Raw genomic sequence first — 18946 nt, forward strand, 5'->3', positions numbered from 1 at the left:
CGCCTCTCTTGACATCGGGCCCCACCTCCCTGGATGACGCGGCAGTCCAAGTGACCGCTGCAGCCTGTGATTGGCTGCAGCCTGTGCTTGGCCTGTGATTGGCTGGAGCTGTCACTTGAACTGAAGTGTCATCCCGGGAGGTCGGACTGCAGGAAGGAGACAGGAGTAATCGGTAAGTTAGAACTTCGTTTTTTTACAGGTTCATGTATTTTGGGATCGCAAGTCACTGTCCATGGTGCTGAAACAGTTTAACTCTTTCAGCACCATGCACAGTGAATCTCTCCCGACGTCGCGGACCGGAAATTTTTTTGCCGGGTTCGGCCAAAACGAGTTTGGCCGAACCCGGTGAAGTTTGCCTCGGTTGTCGGGGTTCGCTCCTCGCAAAGACACTCCGTTTGGATGCTTGGAAACAGAAAAGCACGTGGTGCTTTTCTGTTTTCATTCATCCTTTTCACTGCTGTTGCGCGAATCACGCTCGTCCCACGGAAGTGCTTCCGTGTGGTGCGCGTGATTTTCACGCACCCATTGACTTCAATGGGTGCGTGATGCGCGAAATACGCAGAGTTATTGAACCTGTCGCGCTTTTTGCGCAGCAGACAAACGCTGCGCAAAAAGCACGGACTGTCTGTACTGCCCCATAGACTTGTATTGGTCCATGCGTGCCGCGTGAAAACCACGCAGCCCGCACGGACCGAATACACGCTCGTGTGAATCCCCCCTTATCTCGTATAACCAGCTATGCGGCTGTGGGAGAAGTACATGCCCAGGAAAAGGCAAACAATAAGGGCTCGTCCACACATAGCGGAATTGCTGTGGAAAGTAGACTGAATTGCTGGGTTTTTCAGAGGAGATGTCACCATCTCCCAACATTGAGAAAACCACAGCAAAATCCACACCATATTCTGCAGTAAAAAATGCAGGAAATGGCGCGTTTTTTCCCGCAACGGAAATCCTGCTAGTTTCTGTGGAATTGCTGCAGCAATTCCGTTACGTGTGGACAAGCCCTAAAAGTTTTCATTCATTTATTCACAGCAAGTAGAGATCTTGTAAACTGTGAGGAACAGAAACAAACAGCATATTAAAAAGCTGCATAATTTTTTAGCAGTATTTTGATTTGATGTTTTAAAATAGCTTAAACCGACTATCCGGTTCTCCATAAAAATGTTTACATAATATGGGGAGTGTATAGTTAAAGTACCTGGAGCCCTCCTTTTCAGCATTTCTACAGTGGATCTGCCGATTTCCGTCTCCCCATTGCATTTATCTAAAAATGGCCAACCATCTTCTCAGTCTACACTATGCGCACTATGCTTTGGTAGTCAGAGACACTCCCCCTGCTCTCGGATGGACCAGCGCTGATGACGTCAGCACTGTGTCTTCCAGTACTGACATCAGTGCTGGTCCATCTGACAGCAGGGGTGGGGGGGATGGTCTCAGACTACTAAAGCAAAGTGTGCATAGGGTAGACTAAGAAGCTTGTTGGCCATTTCAGATGAATGCAGAGGGGACCGGGGATCAGCGTATCGGGGTAGAAACGCTAAAAAGAAAATTATAAAAAATTATACATTCCCCATATTATTTAAAATTTTTATGGAAACCGCCAGGGTCACTTTAAGTTACATTTTGAAATTACCCTTCGTTCACACTGGAAACGTATTCACTGTGAAATGAGTAATGTTTTCGTGAAATAAAGGATGTAAAAGTATTAATACACCACATCATGCGTTATAGTTATAGTTTCTTAGGCTTCCTGCACCAAATGAATGAGAGAAACACACGTTGAGGATTTTAATATAGCAAATAAGAGTGCGGAGCTGTCACATACAAGGCTGTACTTAGTTATAACTGTAGTTCTCGCTGGTACTAGCAATGTGGTCACCACTCGTAAACGCCTCGCGTCCTGTTGTCTCTCTCTCAGTATGGAGATGCGTGGCAGGACGGTTCCTTTTCCCTTTGGCTGATTTCATTTTACTACTGGTCCTCCCCATTGGGGACATCTTACCACTGAGCTTCCCTGCAAGTAAAGAGAGATTATGGATTAATGGCAGCATATGACCATCTTTCTGCAGTTCTTCTCTCCACATTTCTCTCTTCTCTTCACTTCTCTCCACGGGCACCAGTAGGGCTGAAGTTTAGATACTTCTTGTCTCATCAGTCAGAGACACGGGTCACTTACTTAGGCCTCATTCAGACAAAAGTGTCCGATTTGCATCCGCAAAGAACGCACCGCATTTCATGCATTTAAGATCCGTGTGGTATCAGCGTTCCTGTTCTTTTGTTTTATTTCTCATCATTTCTGAAATGGGCTGAAAATAGGTTGTGTGAACATACCCATAGGATCACTAAAGGAAAAAGATCCTAAGGGTATGTTCACACAAGTGTTTTCAGGCGTATTTCGGGGGGCTTACACCTCGAAAAACGCTTGAGAAAAACGGAAGCTGAATGCCTACAAACATTTGCCTATTGAATTCAATGGGAAAAACAGCATTTAGTTCATACGGTTCAGTCTTTTTATGCCGCTGTTTTAAAAAACTGAGCGTAAAAAGACGCTCCGTATAAAGAAGTAGCATGTCACTTCTTGAGGCGTTTTTTGGAGCTGATTTTCCATTGAACACTATGAAAAAGCCTCAAAAAACGCCTCAAAAGAAGCTCCAAATTAGGGTAAGTTCACACTGAGTTTTTGCCACGTTTTTTGACGCGGAAACCGCGTCGGAAAACGCACCAAAAAACGGCCGAAAATGCCTCCCATTGATTTCAATGGGAGGTGGAGTCGTTTTTTTCCCGCGAGCGGAAAAAACGTCTCGTGGGAGAAAGAAGCAACATGCCCCATCTTTGAGCGTTTACTTCTCTGACCAATGGGAGGCAGAGAAAGCGTATTTCGCTGCGTTTTTTGCCCACGGTACTCAATTCCAAACTGAATTTTGAGGCAGATTTTCTGCGATGTGGCCGGGGATTCGGCTCCAGAAGAAGTCCCTGCCTTCACTGTCCATATATGGACACAGTGACGTCAGGGACTACTGAAGCGGAACCCCCAGCGATGTGGCAGGGGATTCCGCTCCAGGAGAAGTCCCTGCCTTCCCTGTCCATAAATGGACACAGTGACGTCAGGGACTTCTGAAGCGGAATCCCCGCTGCTGTGGCCGGGGAATCCGATCCAGGAGAAGTCCCTCACTTCACTGTATATGGACATTGAAGCGAGGGACTTCTCCTGGAGCCGTCCCCTACAGGAAAGTAGGGGGGGGGGGCATCTATGGAGGGTGACTATGTACAAGGTGGCTGTGTAGCATTACCTACAGGGGGCTGTGTGGCATTACCTACAGGGGGGCTGTGTGGCATTGCTTACAGGGGGGCTGGGTGGCACTACCTACAGGGGGCTGGGTGGCACTACCTACAGGGGGCTGGGTGGCACTACCTACAGGGGGCTGGGTGGCACTACCTACAGGGGGCTGGGTGGCACTACCTACAGGGGGCTGGGTGGCACTACCTACAGGGGGGCTGGGTGGCACTACCTACAGGGGGGCTGTGGCAGTATCTACAGAGGGAAGTGTGTGGCAAAAAATTTACAAATGAAATTCATTCAATTTTAAAACGGACAGGGGAAAAAACGGTTGCAAAATGGGTCAAAATCAGCCGTTAAAAACGGCAACACAGCCCGGAACGGATGTAAAACGGCCGGGAAAAAGAGCCGTTTTTATCGGCCGACACTTGGACCCTGTCGTGTGAATAAGGCCTAAGGGTATGTTCACACACAAACTCAAAACGGCCGTGTTAAAAAAAGGCCCACTGGAACAGAACGCCGTTTTTCCCATTGCAATCAATGGGCAGATGTTTGGAGGCGTTCTGCTTCCGATTTTTCAGCCGTTTTTCAGGCTTTACGGCCCGAAAATCTTCCGAAAATGGGCCGTAAGAGATATAGTAACACTTCTGATTGCTAACTAAACTCCCAGTTACAGGATTACATAATTTCATGCTTGTAGGAAATCTCTCGCTGTTGCCTTGATGGTGCTTACCTGTAAGTTGCTGACATTCATCTTTATGTAGCTCATCCCATGATCTCGTCTTGCACAGTTTGCTACATGTGCATACAGAGTAACAGCGCAGGCATGGAGTGAGCTTGACGCCAATAGAACGGCCACACTGGTAACAGTACTTGAAAAAAGTTCTAAAAATAACAAGCAACAAAGATGTTAGAAGTAAACGTGTTAGGGCTTGTCCACAGGTAACAGAAATGCTGCAGAAAATTTCTGCAAAAATTCAGTTGAAAGTAGATTTTCTGCTTCTGGCAAAAACGCACCATTTCCTGCGTTTTTGACTGCAGAAAATGGTGCGGATTTTGCTGCATTTTTTTTCTCAATGTTGGGAGATGGTAACATCGCCTCTGAAAAACGCAGCAATTCAGCTCACTTTTCGCAGCAGGAATTGACATGCTGCACCGCTTGGACAAGCCCTTAAAGGAACACTGTATGTAAGACGGATATAACAGGTCCTACCGGGTTGATGACATGCTTCCTTCTCCAGCTGTAACCTTCACATTTCCTTTGCGGTTTGCCTCTCCTGGTGTAACACATACAAAAAACACACATTATGTATTTTGTGGTGTATCAGGCTGTTTACTGACTGACGCCTCATGCACACAAACTTATTTTTTCCCTCCCGTAAATAATGGCGTAAATACGGGTCCGGTGTTACACGTATTCAACCCGTATTGCACCAGTATTTACAGACCCGTGCCCGTAAATATGGGTCCGGTGTCACCAGTATCCCACCCGTATTTACGGGCACGTTTTCGATGCAAAATTGCACTGCACTAATCGGCAGCCCCTGCTCTCTATCAGTGCAGGATAGAGAGAAGGGGCAGCCCTTTCCGAGGTAAAAGTGAGGCTGGGTTCACACAACCTATTTTCAGGCGTAAACGAGGCGTATTATGCCTCGTTTTACATCTGAAAATAGGGCTACAATACGTCGGCAAACATCTGCCTATTCATTTGAATGGGTTTGCCGACGTACTGTGCAGACGACCTGTCATTTACGCGTCGTCGTTTGACAGCTGTCAAACGACGACGCGTAAATTGACTGCCTCGGCAAAGAAGTGCAGGGCACTTCTTTGCCACGTAATTTGAGCCGTTCTTCATTGAACTCAATGAAGAGCAGCTCAAGATATACGAGCGTCACAGACGCCTCGTATATTACGAGGAGCTGCTTTTACGGCTGAAACGACGCAGCTGTTTTCTTCTGAAAACAGGCTGTCATTTCAGCCGTAAATGACAGCTAGCGTGTGAACATACCCTAAAGGAAATTCAAACTTACCCGGCCGTTGTCTTGGTGACGCGTCCCTCTCTTGACATCCAGCCCAACATCCCTGGATGACGCAGCATTCCATGTGACCGCTGCAGCCTGTGATTGGCCTGTGATTGGGTGCAGCGGTCACATGGGCTGAAACGTCATCCCGGGAGGCCAGACTGGAGGAAGAAGCAGGGAGTTCTGGGTAAGTATGAACCTCTATTTTTTTTACAGGTTGATGTATATTGTGATCGGAAGTCACTGTCCAGGGTGCAGAAACAGTTACTGCCGATCAGTTAACTCTTTCAGCTCCCTGGACAGTGACTATTTACTGACGTCGCCTAGCAACGCTCCCGTAATTACGGGTGCACACACGTAGTCACCCGTAATTACGGGAGCCCCATAGACTTCTATGGGCCTGCCTGTGCCGTTATTACGGTCTAAAATAGGACGTTCTATATTTTTCAACGGCCCGGGCACCTTCCCGTAAGCAAACGGGGAGGTACCCGTGGCTAATAGAAGTCTATGGGCCCGTAATTACGGGCCATAATTACGGGCGTTTTAAGTTCGTGTGCATGGGGCCTAAATCTACAATTTTGAAACAATGGCTTTGATGGGCAACAGATATTGGGTAAATATTGTTACGAGTACCTATTGTTTGGTGTGGGGGAAAGTACCTAAAAAGGCCAAATATTTTATGCGGATATATTTAATAGTACATCTTTATAGGGGTTGTAGTTCTGATACAGAAGTCCAAATTCCCCGCTTCCCTTCACACAGCCTTATAGATTAGGCTGGATTCACACGAGCATGTTCGGTCCGTAAAGGAGGGAACGAATTTCGGCCGCAAGTCCCGGACCGAACACACTGCAGGGAGCCGGGCTCCTAGCATCATAGTTATATACGACGCTAGGAGTCCCTGCCTCTCCGTGGAACTACTGTGCCGTACTGAAAACATGATTACAGTACTGGACAGTAGTTCCACGGAGAGGCAGGGACTCCTAGCGTCGTACATAACTATGATGCTAGGAGCCCGGCTCCCTGCACTGTGTTCGGTCCGGTACTTGCGGCCGAAATACGTTCCCTCCTTTACGGACCGAACATGCTCGTGTGAATCCAGCCAGCCATACTATTCCGCCCAATCGGATATCGGAAGTGGAGAGAAGTGGCTGCAGGTATCTTCTTTGGTCTTAATCTAATTAATAGCACCTGTGTACCTTAGCAACAGTACCACCTAGTGTACAGCCGTATATCTACACAGAGAGTATGCCTGGGGGAAGTCCACAGGCAGGTACACATGCATATTTTGCTGCTAATGCACAACGTATTTCACCCCTCCCACATGGATAGGGGTGGAATCTGTGGTGAAAACTGATCAGCAGTGGGAATATACTCATGATATTTGAAGGAGGCGGCCGGGCGTAATTTGGCGTTTTTTGGCAGGGGAATTGGGCTTAGTGTAAAAATTGCTATCACGTGTCCCTCTTTTTGTTCTGTAAATGGTGGGAGGTCCTTTTAGAACAAAATCTACTGTTTAACGTTGAGTAACATTGAATTTCTTTCCTCACTTATCTTGTACTGAATTTGAGCTACATGAGCTTCACTATTCACATCTTCGAATCTGCACTTGGTTTATCTTCCGACATTAATGTGAGTGATATAACATTTCACCCCTAAGGCCCCATGCACGCGACCATAGATTTCGTCCGTAATTACGGACCCATTCATTTCTATGGCCAACGGACATCTTCCCGTATATATTAGATGTCCGTGCCGTAGAAACCTTCCGTAAAAAATAGGACATGTCCTATTTTTTTATTTTACGGACCGGGCTCTCATACTTTATAATGGGAGCAAGGTCCACAAATGCAGATGACTGTCCACAACCGGCCGTGCCCGTAATCACGGACCGTGATTATGGGCACGGTTGTGTGCATGGGGCCTCAATGTGTAACTCTTCTGAACTCCCACCATGCACTGCTCTATGGCAACAGGAGTTCTGAACTTACTTTCATGTCTGAGCAGCTCATATGACATCACGTAATTAGAGTGGTATAAGAAGAGGAATTATAACATCACAGGAGAGGTCCCTTAACCCCTTAGTGACCAGCCCATTTTAGGCCTTAATGACCAAGCTATTTTATTCGTTTTTCTATAGTCGCATTCAAAGAGCTATAACGTTCTTATTTTTTCGTCTACATAGCTGTATGAGGACTTGTTTTTTGCGGGATTAGTTGTGCTTTTTAATGGCACCATTTTTGGGTACATATAATTTTTATATTAACTTTTATTAACCTTTTTGGGGGGGATTATAAAAAAAACCTGAAATTCCGCCATTGTTCTATGCGTTTTTAAATTGACGCCGTTCACTGTGCGACGTAATTAACATGTGACCTTTATTCTATGGGTCGGTACGATTACGGCGATACCACATATGTGGAGGTTTTTTTATGTTTTACGACTTTTGCACAATAAAAACACTTTTGAACTAAAATTATTTGTTTTTGCATCGTCGCTTTCCAAGAGCCGTAATTTTTTTATTTTTCCATCAATGTAGTGATTTTTTGGGCTTGTTTTCTGCGGGACAAGACGTAGTTTTGAATGGTACTGTTTTGGGGTACATGGGACTTATTGATTCATTTTTATTATGACTTTTTTGGGGGGCAATGGAAAAAAATTGCAATTTCGCCATAGTTTTTGGCGTTTTTTTTTACGGTGTTCACTTTGCGGTTTAAATTACATATTAACTTTATTAATGGAGTCATTACGGTCGCGGCGATACCATATATGTGTACTTTTTTTTTTTTTTACACTTTTACTAAATAAAACCACTTTTTATGGAAAAAAATGGTTTTATTTATTTTTTTACTGTACTTTTTATTAATAATCTTTATTTCACTTTGATGACTGATTTTATTAGTCCGACTAGGGGACTTTACTGTGCGATATTCCGATCGCTGCTATAATGCTCTGGTATACTTCGTATACCAGAGCATTATTGCCTGTCAGTTTAAATCTGACAGGCAATCTGTTAGGACGTGCCTCCGGCGCGTCCTAACAGGCATATGTCCAGGGCAGACCTGGGGGCTTTTATCAGTCCCCCGGCTGCCATGACACCCCATCGGAGACCCGCGATTTCATTCGCGGGCCGCCGATGGGTGACAGAGGGAGCGCACTCCCTCTGTAAACAAAGTTAAATGCCGCGGTCGCTATTGACGGCGGCATTTAACGGGTTAAACGGCCGCGATCGAAGTAAACTTCGATCGCGGGCGTTGGAGCAGGAGCTCAGCTGTCATCAGACAGCAGAGCCCCGGCTCCTGCCTGCACGGGAGACCCGTGCAGGACTTAGACTAGGCTGACGTGAAAAGGCGTCAGCCTAGCCTAAAGCCCAGTAGTGAATCACGTTAAAACACGTATTAGTGGTCACTAAGGGGTTAAGCCAGACTAGTGGTGTTAAAAGACCGTTACAATAAAATAATTTTTAGGGTATGTGCACACGTAGTGTTTTCAGACGTTTTTCGGCCCGTAAACGTCCCGAAAAACGTCTGAAAAATCAGAAGCAAAACGCCTACAAACATCTGCTCAATGGGAAATATGGCGTTCTGTTCCGAGGGGGCATTTTTTTACGCCTCGTTTTCTAAAAACGGCACGTAAAAAGACACCTGCAATAAAGAAGTGCATGTCACTTCTTGGGACGTTTTTTGGAGCAGTTTTCATTGACTCTATAGAAAAACAGCTCCAAAAATGGCCGTAAAACACGCCGCGAAAAATGCGGGTGGCTAAAAAAAACACACCTGAAAATCAGGAACGGTTTTCCCTTGAAAACAGCTCCGTATTTTCAGACGTTTTTGATTTTGTGTGTGCACATACGTTACAGGATAATAAGATAAACTAGTCTGTAGTGGTTCAGCACTAAATAAGCTGCGTTATCTTCAGAACCAGGTGGTGTATACAGTATATATAGGTGCAGCTTACGGACAATGCCTTCCTTTGCCCACTCCTGCTCCTTTGCTAGGGCTGCCTCCCGTGTGAGCTTTCCTAAATGCTCTAGTAGTTGCTTCCGAGCGTTGTAAGTGTCCCGTTCTTCTGGTAACAAGGCATGGTAAGGCGTATGTGCTATCCTCTTATCCTGCAATACACAAGTTAAAAAATACATCGCCTCATTCACAAAAATACTAAATAACTAAACTAGAAAATAACTACAGATAGACCCCTTTAATAGGGAATATTTCTAAGATTCTCTTTATAAAGTCATGCAGTGGGTGCCATTGCACCCGCTGACTGGCACCTGCTGCATTACCTGATAAAGGGCATCTATAGGTGTTTTTTATAAAGTGATGACAGAATCACTTGAATGCAAGGGGTCATGATTCTGATTTCTATTTGTGATCCTCATATTCTGCTATATTTTAGGGGGGATTCACACGAGCGTGTATTCGGTCCGTGCGGGCCGCGTGGTTTTCACGCGGCACGCATGGACAATACAAGTCTATGGGGCAGTACAGACAGTCCGTGCTTTTTGCGCAGCGTTTGTCTGCTGCGCAAAAAGCGCGACAGGTTCAATAACTCTGCGTATTTCACGCATCACGCACCCATTGAAGTCAATGGGTGCGTGAAAATCACGCGCACCACACGGAAGCACTTCCGTGGGACGAGCGTGATTCGCGCAACAGCAGTGAAAAGGATGAATGAAAACCGAAAAGCACCACGTGCTTTTCTGTTTCCGAACATCCAAACGGAGTGTCTTTGCGATGAGCGAAGCCGGACAAGCGTACCGAACTTCACCGGGTTCGGCCAAACTCGTTTTGGCCGATCCCGGCAAAAAAATTATCGGTACGCGACGTCAGGAGATAGTCACTGTCCATGGTGCTGAAAGAGTTAAACTGTTTCAGCACCATGGACAGTGACTTGCGATCCCAAAATACATTAACCTGTAAAAAAAAAACGAAGTTCTAACTTACCGATTACTCCTGTCTCCTTCCTGCAGTCCGACCTCCCGGGATGACACTTCAGTTCAAGTGACAGCTCCAGCCAATCACAGGCCAAGCACAGGCTGCAGCCAATCACAGGCTGCAGCGGTCACTTGGACTGCTGCGTCATCCAGGGAGGTGGGGCCCGATGTCAAGAGAGGCGCGTCACCAAGGACGCGTCACCAAGGACGCGTCACCAAGGCAACGGCCGGGAAGTTCTCGGTAAGTAGGAACTTTATCTTTTTTTTTTACAGGTTTTTCGCTGTTGTGTTCGGCATTCACTGTCGAGGGTGCTGAAAGATTTAGCTCTTTCAGCACCTTGGAAAGTGACGGGCGTTGACAAGCCTCATCTCTATGATGCCGGCTGCGCGAAAATCACGCAGCCGCGCATCAGACACGCATGACACACGCAGCTGTCAAATGGTTTTTGCGCTCGCAAAACGCTGCGTTGTTTGCGCGCGCAAAAACGCAACGTTCGTGTGAATCTCCCCTTACTCTGACAGCCTCCAGTTCCCACAAAACATTGCAAATGTGACTTCATTGTTCGGGTTTTTTCCATTGAAGACAATGATAGAATATTGATAGGATATACTATCAATGTCTGAACATTTGGGGGTCTTAGCGCAGAGATCACAACTAGGTACTATGCTGTCAATAGCAACAGATCCCAATTCATTAACACCGTAGTCCTTTTAGTTACTTGTAGTTTCCTGGTGAGGGTGTGGGCCTGTGCTTATATACAACAGGCAATCTTAACAAAATAAACAAATAATTGTGGAGCTGCAGTGTAAATCATGAGCACAGCTGTGACCTAAAAAAGCAGAGCTGAAATAAACAAAGAAGCAGTATTGAACAGTTTCACACATAAACTACCTGGAAATACTTGAAATAGGCGTAGTCAATGGCTGTACCCAGCACAGTCCTTTTTCCTCCTGCTATAACAATTGGCATCAGAAGATTTGCACCAGCTTTTATAAGCCTGTCCACCTGTCAATTACAATAAGAAGTCTTTATAATCTTAAGTATCACAAAGTACAAGTTACCACAGAAGGAATGCAAATAATAGTTCATTCACACGTGCCAATATGCACCAGTAGTGTGCCATGTGTGTTTTTTTTTGTCTGCACAGTTATTACAGGTGAAAAACGTTAAAAACATGAGTTTCACCTCTAATTATTATGCGGACAAAAAAAAAAGAATAAAAAAATCACTGTAATTTAAGGTAAAAACGCCCACATTTGTCCCCCGACATACCAGCAGGTGTAAAAAAAAAAGAATAAAAAAAAAGGGGGCTTTTAACATTAAGGGTATGTTCACACGCAGTGACTAAAAACGTCTGAAAATACGGAGCTGTTTCCAGGCGAAAACAGCTCCTGATTTTCAGATGTTTTTGTAGCAAATCGCGTTTTTCACGGCGTATTTTCCGGCCGTTTTTGGAGCTGTTTTTCAATGGAGTCAATGAAAAACGCCTCCAAAAACGTCCCAAGAAGTGACATGCACTTCTTTTTCGCGGGCGTCTTTTTACGCGCCGTATTTTGACAGCGACGCGTAAAATTACACCTCGTGGGAACAGAACACCGTAAAACCCATTGCAAGTAATGGGCAGATGTTTGGAGGCGTAATGGAGCTGTTTTTTCAGGCGTAATTCGAGGCGTAAAACGCCCGAATTACGTCTGATAACACTGCGTGTGAACATACACTTAATGTCCAACGTATTCAATTGCATCATACATGGGAGAAAGGGGACTGCTGAAAGATTGTTACTTCTTAGGCTGGGTTCACACACCTTATTTACGGACGTAATTCGGGCGTTTTAGCCTCGAATTACGTCCGAAAATACGGCTTTAAAGCGTCGGCAAACATCTGCCCATTCATTTGAATGGGCTTTACGATGTTCTGTGCCGACGGTCAAAGAAGTGCCTGTCACCTCTTCAGACGTAAATGGAGCCGTTTTCCATGGACTCCATGGAAAAACAGCTCCAATTACGTCCGTAATGGACGCAGCGAAAGACGCCTGCACATGCCATTACGGCTGAAATTACGGTGCGGTTTTCTCCTGAAAACAGCTCCGTAATTTCAGCCGTAACGGACGCTGCCGTGTGAACATACCCTTATTCTTCAATTTGCAAATAGGACATATTTATCAAAAGGTAACTTATATGCATACGAATGTGGCGGAAAAAGTGCATGAGGTGAGTCACGCCAGCAGCAACTCATTTAACGTCATCTTCCACTTTTAGGGTATGTTCACACACCCTATTTACGGACCTAATTCAGGGTTTTGCGCCTGCAATTACGGCCAAAAAAACGGCTCGAAACCATGGGCAAACATCTTTCCATTGAATTCAATGGGTGTTACGGTGTTCTGTGCAGACGGGCTTTTTTTTACGTGCCGCTGTCAAAAGACGGCGCATAAAAAGACAGCCGCCTCAAAGAAGTGCCTGTCACTTCTTGGGACGTAATTGGAGCCGTTTTTCATTGACTCCATTGAAAAGCAGCTCCAATTACGTCTGTAATGGACGCAGCGAAAAACGCGTGCACTTGGAAAAGAGTATGAAATTCAGGAGCTGTTTTCGCCTGAATTTCAGATGTATTTTACATTTGCGTGTGAACATACCCTTATATGAGAGCTCTGTTGAGCAATAGTGCATATGCTGAATAGGGGAAAGATTCTGGCAAAGCGCTAACAGGGTGCAGCAATATATATATACAGTGAAGGAAATAAGTATTTGATCCCTTGCTGATTTTGTAAGTTTGCCCACTGTCAAAGACATGAACAGTCTAGAATTTTTAGGCTAGGTTAATTTTACCAGTGAGAGATAGATTATATAAAAAAAAACAAAACTGAAAATCACATAGTCAAAATTATATATATTTATTTGCATTGTTCACAGAGAAATAAGTATTTGATCCCTTTGGCAAACAAGACTTAATACTTGGTGGCAAAACCCTTGTTAGAAAGCACAACAGTCATATGTTTTTTGTAGTTGATGATGAGGTTTGCACACATGTTAGTGGCCCACTCCTCTTTGCAGATCATCTGTAAATCATTAAGATTTTGAGGCTGTCGCTTGGAAACTCGGATCTTCAGCTCCCTCCATAAGTTTTCGATGGGATTAAGGTCTGGAGACTGGCTAGGCCACTCCATGACCTTAATGTGCTTCTTTTTGAGCCACTCCTTTGTTGCCTTGGCTGTATGTTTCGGGTCATTGTCGTGCTGGAAGACCCAGCCACGAGCCATTTTTAATGTCCTGGTGGAGGGAAGGAGGTTGTCACTCAGGATTTGACAGTACATGGCTCCATCCATTCTCCCATTGATGCGGTGAAGTAGCCCTGTGCCCTTAGCAGAGAAACACCCCCAAAACATAATGTTTCCACCTCCATGCTTGACAGTGGGGACAGTGTTCTTTGGGTCATAGGCAGCATTTCTCTTCCTCCAAACACGGCGAATTGAGATAATGCCAAAGAGCTCAATTTTAGTCTCATCTGACCACAGCACCTTCTCCCAATCACTATCAGAATCATCCAGATGTTCATTTGCAAACTTCAGACGGGCCTGTACATGTGCCTTCTTGAGCAGGGGGACCTTGCGGGCACTGCAGGATTTTAATCCATTACGGCATAATGTGTTACCAATGGTTTTCTTAGTGACTGTGGTCCCAGCTGCCTTGAGATCATTAACAAGTTCCCCCCCGTGTAGTTTTCGGCTGAGCTCTCACCTTCCTCAGGATCAAGGATACCCCACGAGGTGAGATTTTGCATGGAGCCCCAGATCGATGTCGATTGACAGTCATTTTGTATGTCTTCCATTTTCTTACTTTTGTACCAACAGTTGTCTCCTTGTCACCCAGCGTCTTACTTATGGTTTTGTAGCCCATTCCAGCCTTGTGCAGGTCTATGATCTTGTCCCTGACATCCTTAGAAAGCTCTTTGGTCTTGCCCATGTTGTAGAGGTTAGAGTCAGACTGATTCATTGAGTCTGTGGACAGGAGTCTTTTATACAGGTGACCATGTAAGACAGCCGTCTTTAAAGCAGGCACCAAGTTGATTTGGAGCGTGTAACTGGTCTGGAGGAGGCTGAACTCTTAATGCTTGGTAGGGGATCAAATACTTATTTCTCTGTGCACAATGCAAATAAATATATATAATTTTGACTATGTGATTTTCTGTTTTTTTTTTAAATATAATCCATCTCTCACTGGTAAAATTAACCTAGCCTAAAAATTCCAGACTGTTCATGTCTTTGACAGTGGGCAAACTTACAAAATCAGCAAGGGATCAAATACTTATTTCCTTCACTGTATGTGTGTATATATATATATATATATATATATATACACAAAAATTTCCCTCGTGGTATATCAAAACTAATGTCAGAGAAGAGTGGGCACATTTTATTGTCCGCAAATAATCCCGGCATTAAAGAGGGCCTGTCACCTCTCCTGACATGTCTGTCTTTAGTAAATACTTGTCTTCCCCATGAAATAACAATTCTGGAGATTATTTTCTTAGAACTCTACGTTGTGTCGTTCCTTTGTTATTCCTCCTAGAAATTCATGAATAAACTGACAACTGGGTGCTACCTGTTGGGGGTGTGTCCCTACACAGACTGACACTGTCCAATCATTGCTTACAGTCAGAATGTGTAGAGACACGCCCCCTTTGACAAGAGAAATGGTAACACCCATTAGTCCACTTTTTCAAAAATTTCTAGGAGGGATAACAGAGGAATGGCACAATGCAGAGTTCTAAGAAGAGAGGATCCATAATTGTTATGAGTATTTACAAAAATAAACATATCAGGAAAGGTGACAGGTCCTAAGGATTAACTCATTTCAGCCATTACAGTGCCCATAGGGTTGGTCATCCAACATCCTCAGAATGGATTTAACTATACATAGTGTACATTTATATGCCATTCAGGATCAGTGGAAAGCTGAGTAATCAATCAGCATCTGTTACTCGTGTATGAGCCCAAGATAAATCAGAAATTGCTGAATAGAATAAGTGACTTCACAAATCTTCTACAACTTGGGTTGTATATGTGGAGCTATGAGAGCGCCGACCCACTAAATAGAAACACACGATATGAAATGTGATGAGGGCTGATGAAAGAATCTGCTTGTAGCTTAACAAAAACACCATTTAAAATTGGTGTGAGAATTGAGTTCTGCTTTGTTAGCGCCCCATAGACAATGTATTAATTACATGACGGTCCCAGAACTAGAGATACAATTACCGGCTCAATTATATGCATTAACCCAGGGAAAACTCCTACATTAAAACTATAAATCAAAATAGACACAACTCTTGTGAGCACATTGTATTGCTAAATGTAAACTTTGGCGTGTATATGTGGACATTTTACTGCCTCTTACAGTATGTAGCACAAAATGAATCTAATTTCCTTGACACCATTTTTCCCACACCGGGAAATGTGTCAGCGTGGACAATTATCTTGTTATAGAATAAGGCAGAGAGTCTACACAACTCAGACAAGGAGCTTTGACCTTTGATTAAAGGGAGTCCCCAGGCTGCAGAAGGCAAAATAGTTTTTAAACAGCAAGAGACACCCAGAGTGACATGCCAAGATATCAAACCAGAACCAGGAGGTGCCAGGTAACAGCAGAAAACGTTTGCATACCAAAGCCTGGGCACTGTGTCACTGAAAGATGGTGACTTTGTTAGACCGGACGAGATGCTGAGGTGACATGACTCCACCTAGAACACTGGAAGGAACAGCCCTGGAGCAACTGGGTATGAGTGATGTGTCATTGGAGTACCAGGTGGTAGGTAACTGCAGACAGCCCTGGAGCCGGGGTCGATAATTAGGAGCACCTCTATTATAGTCCCTCCTGTCTTGCTTGGTTAAAGGGGAACTTGCCATAAAACCTCAAGATCTAAAGATGTACAGTATTGAAATACTGTAAAGAAACCAACACTCTCTTTCAAACCGATTCAATAACGTTCTCCCACAAGAGATCTTGGAGTCAAGTCAACTTTATCCCAAGTTCTTATCCATGGTTTGATACTAGTGGTGAGCTAGTGGTGAGCTAGACTTGAGTGATCTAGGAATCTTATTGAATAAAATATGAAAACAATTGCGGCCCTGGAGAGTGGTGGAAATTTTAAACAGAAGGTGGCAGGGTTCATACGCGGCATGTCTTGAAAAATGGGACTGTACGTGAATGTGCGGACCAGATCTCTGATGTCTGTCTGACGTCTATTTGGCTTTTTGCATAGGACTGAAGTAATTTTTTATAATTTTCATTATAATTTTCCCATTTCTTGCAGATCTTAGCCACGGCGTTCATGTGAAATTTGAAGAATCAGGAATGGATGCCTGACAGACCATAAAAAAAGAGACAAAAATGTGGTTGTTGTGAGCTATCTAAACCGACAGAAGTAGTCGGCTATCCGGTTGTCCTCAAGTTGGAGGCATTAGTTCTTTAGGAACTGCTGCAAAAAACACTTGCCTTTTGGTTTATGGATGAGATCAAGAGGGAAAATCTAGGGAGAAGCCAATATACCTACAATTTTCAGATGAAGGGGACACGACAATCAGATATGACACGGAAGATGTAAGTGGAAAATTTGCCTGAAGAAAAGATTTGTCAGTCATGGAGATGGAGGTAAATTGGGAGAACCCACCAACAATGACCCATAAGACTGTGTAGCGCTGACAGCCCGCCGTTCGCGCTATCCTACTTTCTCTAGCAGCCGCCAGCATCTGTTACCTTCTTGCAGGCGTCCGACTCCTCCTCCCCGGGGACGCCCGCATGTACTGCTTTCCTCTGTGCCTCGCTCTCGTAGGGTGCACGCGCACGCCCTGGTGACCTCTTAAAGGGCCAGCGTGCGCACCACTATATTCTTCCCCAGCCTATCCCTGTTGTTCCTGCCCTATTTAAGTCTGTCCTACCCTCCTTCCTATGCCTAAATGTCTATGTCTATATGCCTATGTTCGTTTAAGCAAATGTTCCCTTAGTTGAATCCTGTTCCCAGTGTTCCAGTTTCCTATATCCAGTAACTGTGTTTGTTCCTGAGCGGAGCCTAGTGTTGGAGTCGAGTTTATCCTATCTGCCACGCCAAGCGTCGTCTGCCACGCCAAATGTCATCTGTGCCACGTATCATCCGTGCCAAAGCGTCTGCTAGGTCTCGCGTCTGTCAGAACGCTCATACAGGTACTCTTGTGCTTTTATTTTTCATTGACTGTTGTTTGCCCAGCTGGGTCCACATAACCCAGAATTGTAACGATCTGTGCCTGACTGGGAGGAAGGATGGTGTGTGATGGAGATTATAGCAATCTCTGACCAAGGCCATGTTAATGTCAGAAGAGGCTGAAAAATCTTAAACTCTTTTTGGCATGATGACATGAAATGGGCATAAGATTGGCAAACAGACAGAAACTCAGCCTGTTGACTCTTCTCCGCATGACAGTAAGTAAATGTGAAGTTGAACTTCTGAAGACACTCCAGAGTTGTATGATCTGTGAATATTGTGATTCACAACTTTTCGCCCTCAAGCAGATGATGCGATTCCAGCATGCCAAGCTTGACAGCCAGAAGCTCAAGGTCAACAATACAGCAATTCTTCTTGGAGGAAGTGACCGTTTTAGATGGGAAACCACACAGATGCAGATAGTTCTATTGACGTCTAGAACTATTGACCTCAAGATAAAAGAAAAAACACCTCAAGTCATGAGCAGGTATCAAGCATCTTTGGAGGTGTTCTAAGTCTTAGCACGTGGCTACATTTTAGTGTTAGCATTTTCACAAGTCAAGTTAGTTAATGAGGTGACAATCCTGGATGAACTGTTTGTAGTTATTAGCAGTCTCTTTAGGCCTTGAGGCTAATGGTTGTGGCCACCTAAAAACCATGGACAACTTACCAGGGTCGCAACCCCCCCACCCCCTCCCTCCCACATTCTGCTGTACAGCTCTTTCAATCTCCGTTTTGCAACTTTGGAGCCCCTTTCCCATTAATGGTGTTAACTTTATTTACTGCTTTATTTACGGACATAGGAGAGTAGAATCAGCGTCTCATGAAGGTGAGAGGTAGTCCTGAAAAGGAAAGAGGTGGGTAGCATGGGTCTGCACAGAGAGGGATCCATTTTTTAATTTTTGCTATGGCGCCTCCTTCTCATCCACATACACCTCTGGATGGACAGCTTAAGAATTTGGTCTTACCAAAGCTATTCTTGCAGCTAAAGTTCTCTTCTTTTCATAAGCAATATTCACAGCTGCACATAGAGCGCTGCCTACTCTTCTGCTGAGAGCCAGGTTAGGGTCTGCTCCGCTAGCCAACAGTTCTTTCACCGCCTGGAGAATGGAAAACACATTATGTATTGAACACCTTTTTGGAAACAAAACAACATTGTAAAACAGAGAAAAAAAATTATTACAAAAGTTTTATTCAAGAACAAAAGATCTCTGGCATACTGAAGGTTTATCACAATATTATTTATCACAATAATAAAAAGAAATGTCTTTAGAAAAATCTCACCAAGTCATTTCCACTGGCAATGGCCAAGGAGAGAGGAGAGTGACCACTCCATAGGGTGTTGATCTTGGCATTGTGGGCAAGAAGTAAAGAAATTGTATCCCTTGCAAACTGTAAAATTAAGAAGATATAACATCTTTGGTTTGACCTTACAAAGGTGACAAATATTGCCCAGCAGCTCCATGCTAGACGTCCCC

General features: G+C 44.5%; 1 protein-coding gene across 4 annotated transcripts in view; it reads right to left on the reverse strand.

The window, feature by feature from the left end:
• Positions 1–1775: 1775 nt before the first annotated feature.
• ANKMY1 (ankyrin repeat and MYND domain containing 1) overlaps positions 1776–18946 on the reverse strand; it is a 71525-nt gene continuing 54354 nt past the window's right edge. For all 4 annotated transcript variants that reach the window (XM_075861296.1, XM_075861297.1, XM_075861294.1 and 1 more), the window contains 7 exons: positions 18753–18860; positions 18437–18568; positions 11124–11237; positions 9256–9409; positions 4491–4554; positions 4011–4162; positions 1776–2014 (listed from right to left, as the gene is read on the reverse strand). In XM_075861296.1, the coding sequence (XP_075717411.1) occupies positions 1836–2014; positions 4011–4162; positions 4491–4554; positions 9256–9409; positions 11124–11237; positions 18437–18568; positions 18753–18860 (903 nt within the window). In that variant the 3' untranslated portion in view covers positions 1776–1835. The remainder of the gene's footprint in view (positions 2015–4010; positions 4163–4490; positions 4555–9255; positions 9410–11123; positions 11238–18436; positions 18569–18752; positions 18861–18946) is intronic.

Source organism: Rhinoderma darwinii, chromosome 4 (genome assembly GCF_050947455.1).
Source record: "Rhinoderma darwinii isolate aRhiDar2 chromosome 4, aRhiDar2.hap1, whole genome shotgun sequence".
NCBI classification, from domain to species: Eukaryota; Metazoa; Chordata; class Amphibia; order Anura; family Rhinodermatidae; genus Rhinoderma; species Rhinoderma darwinii.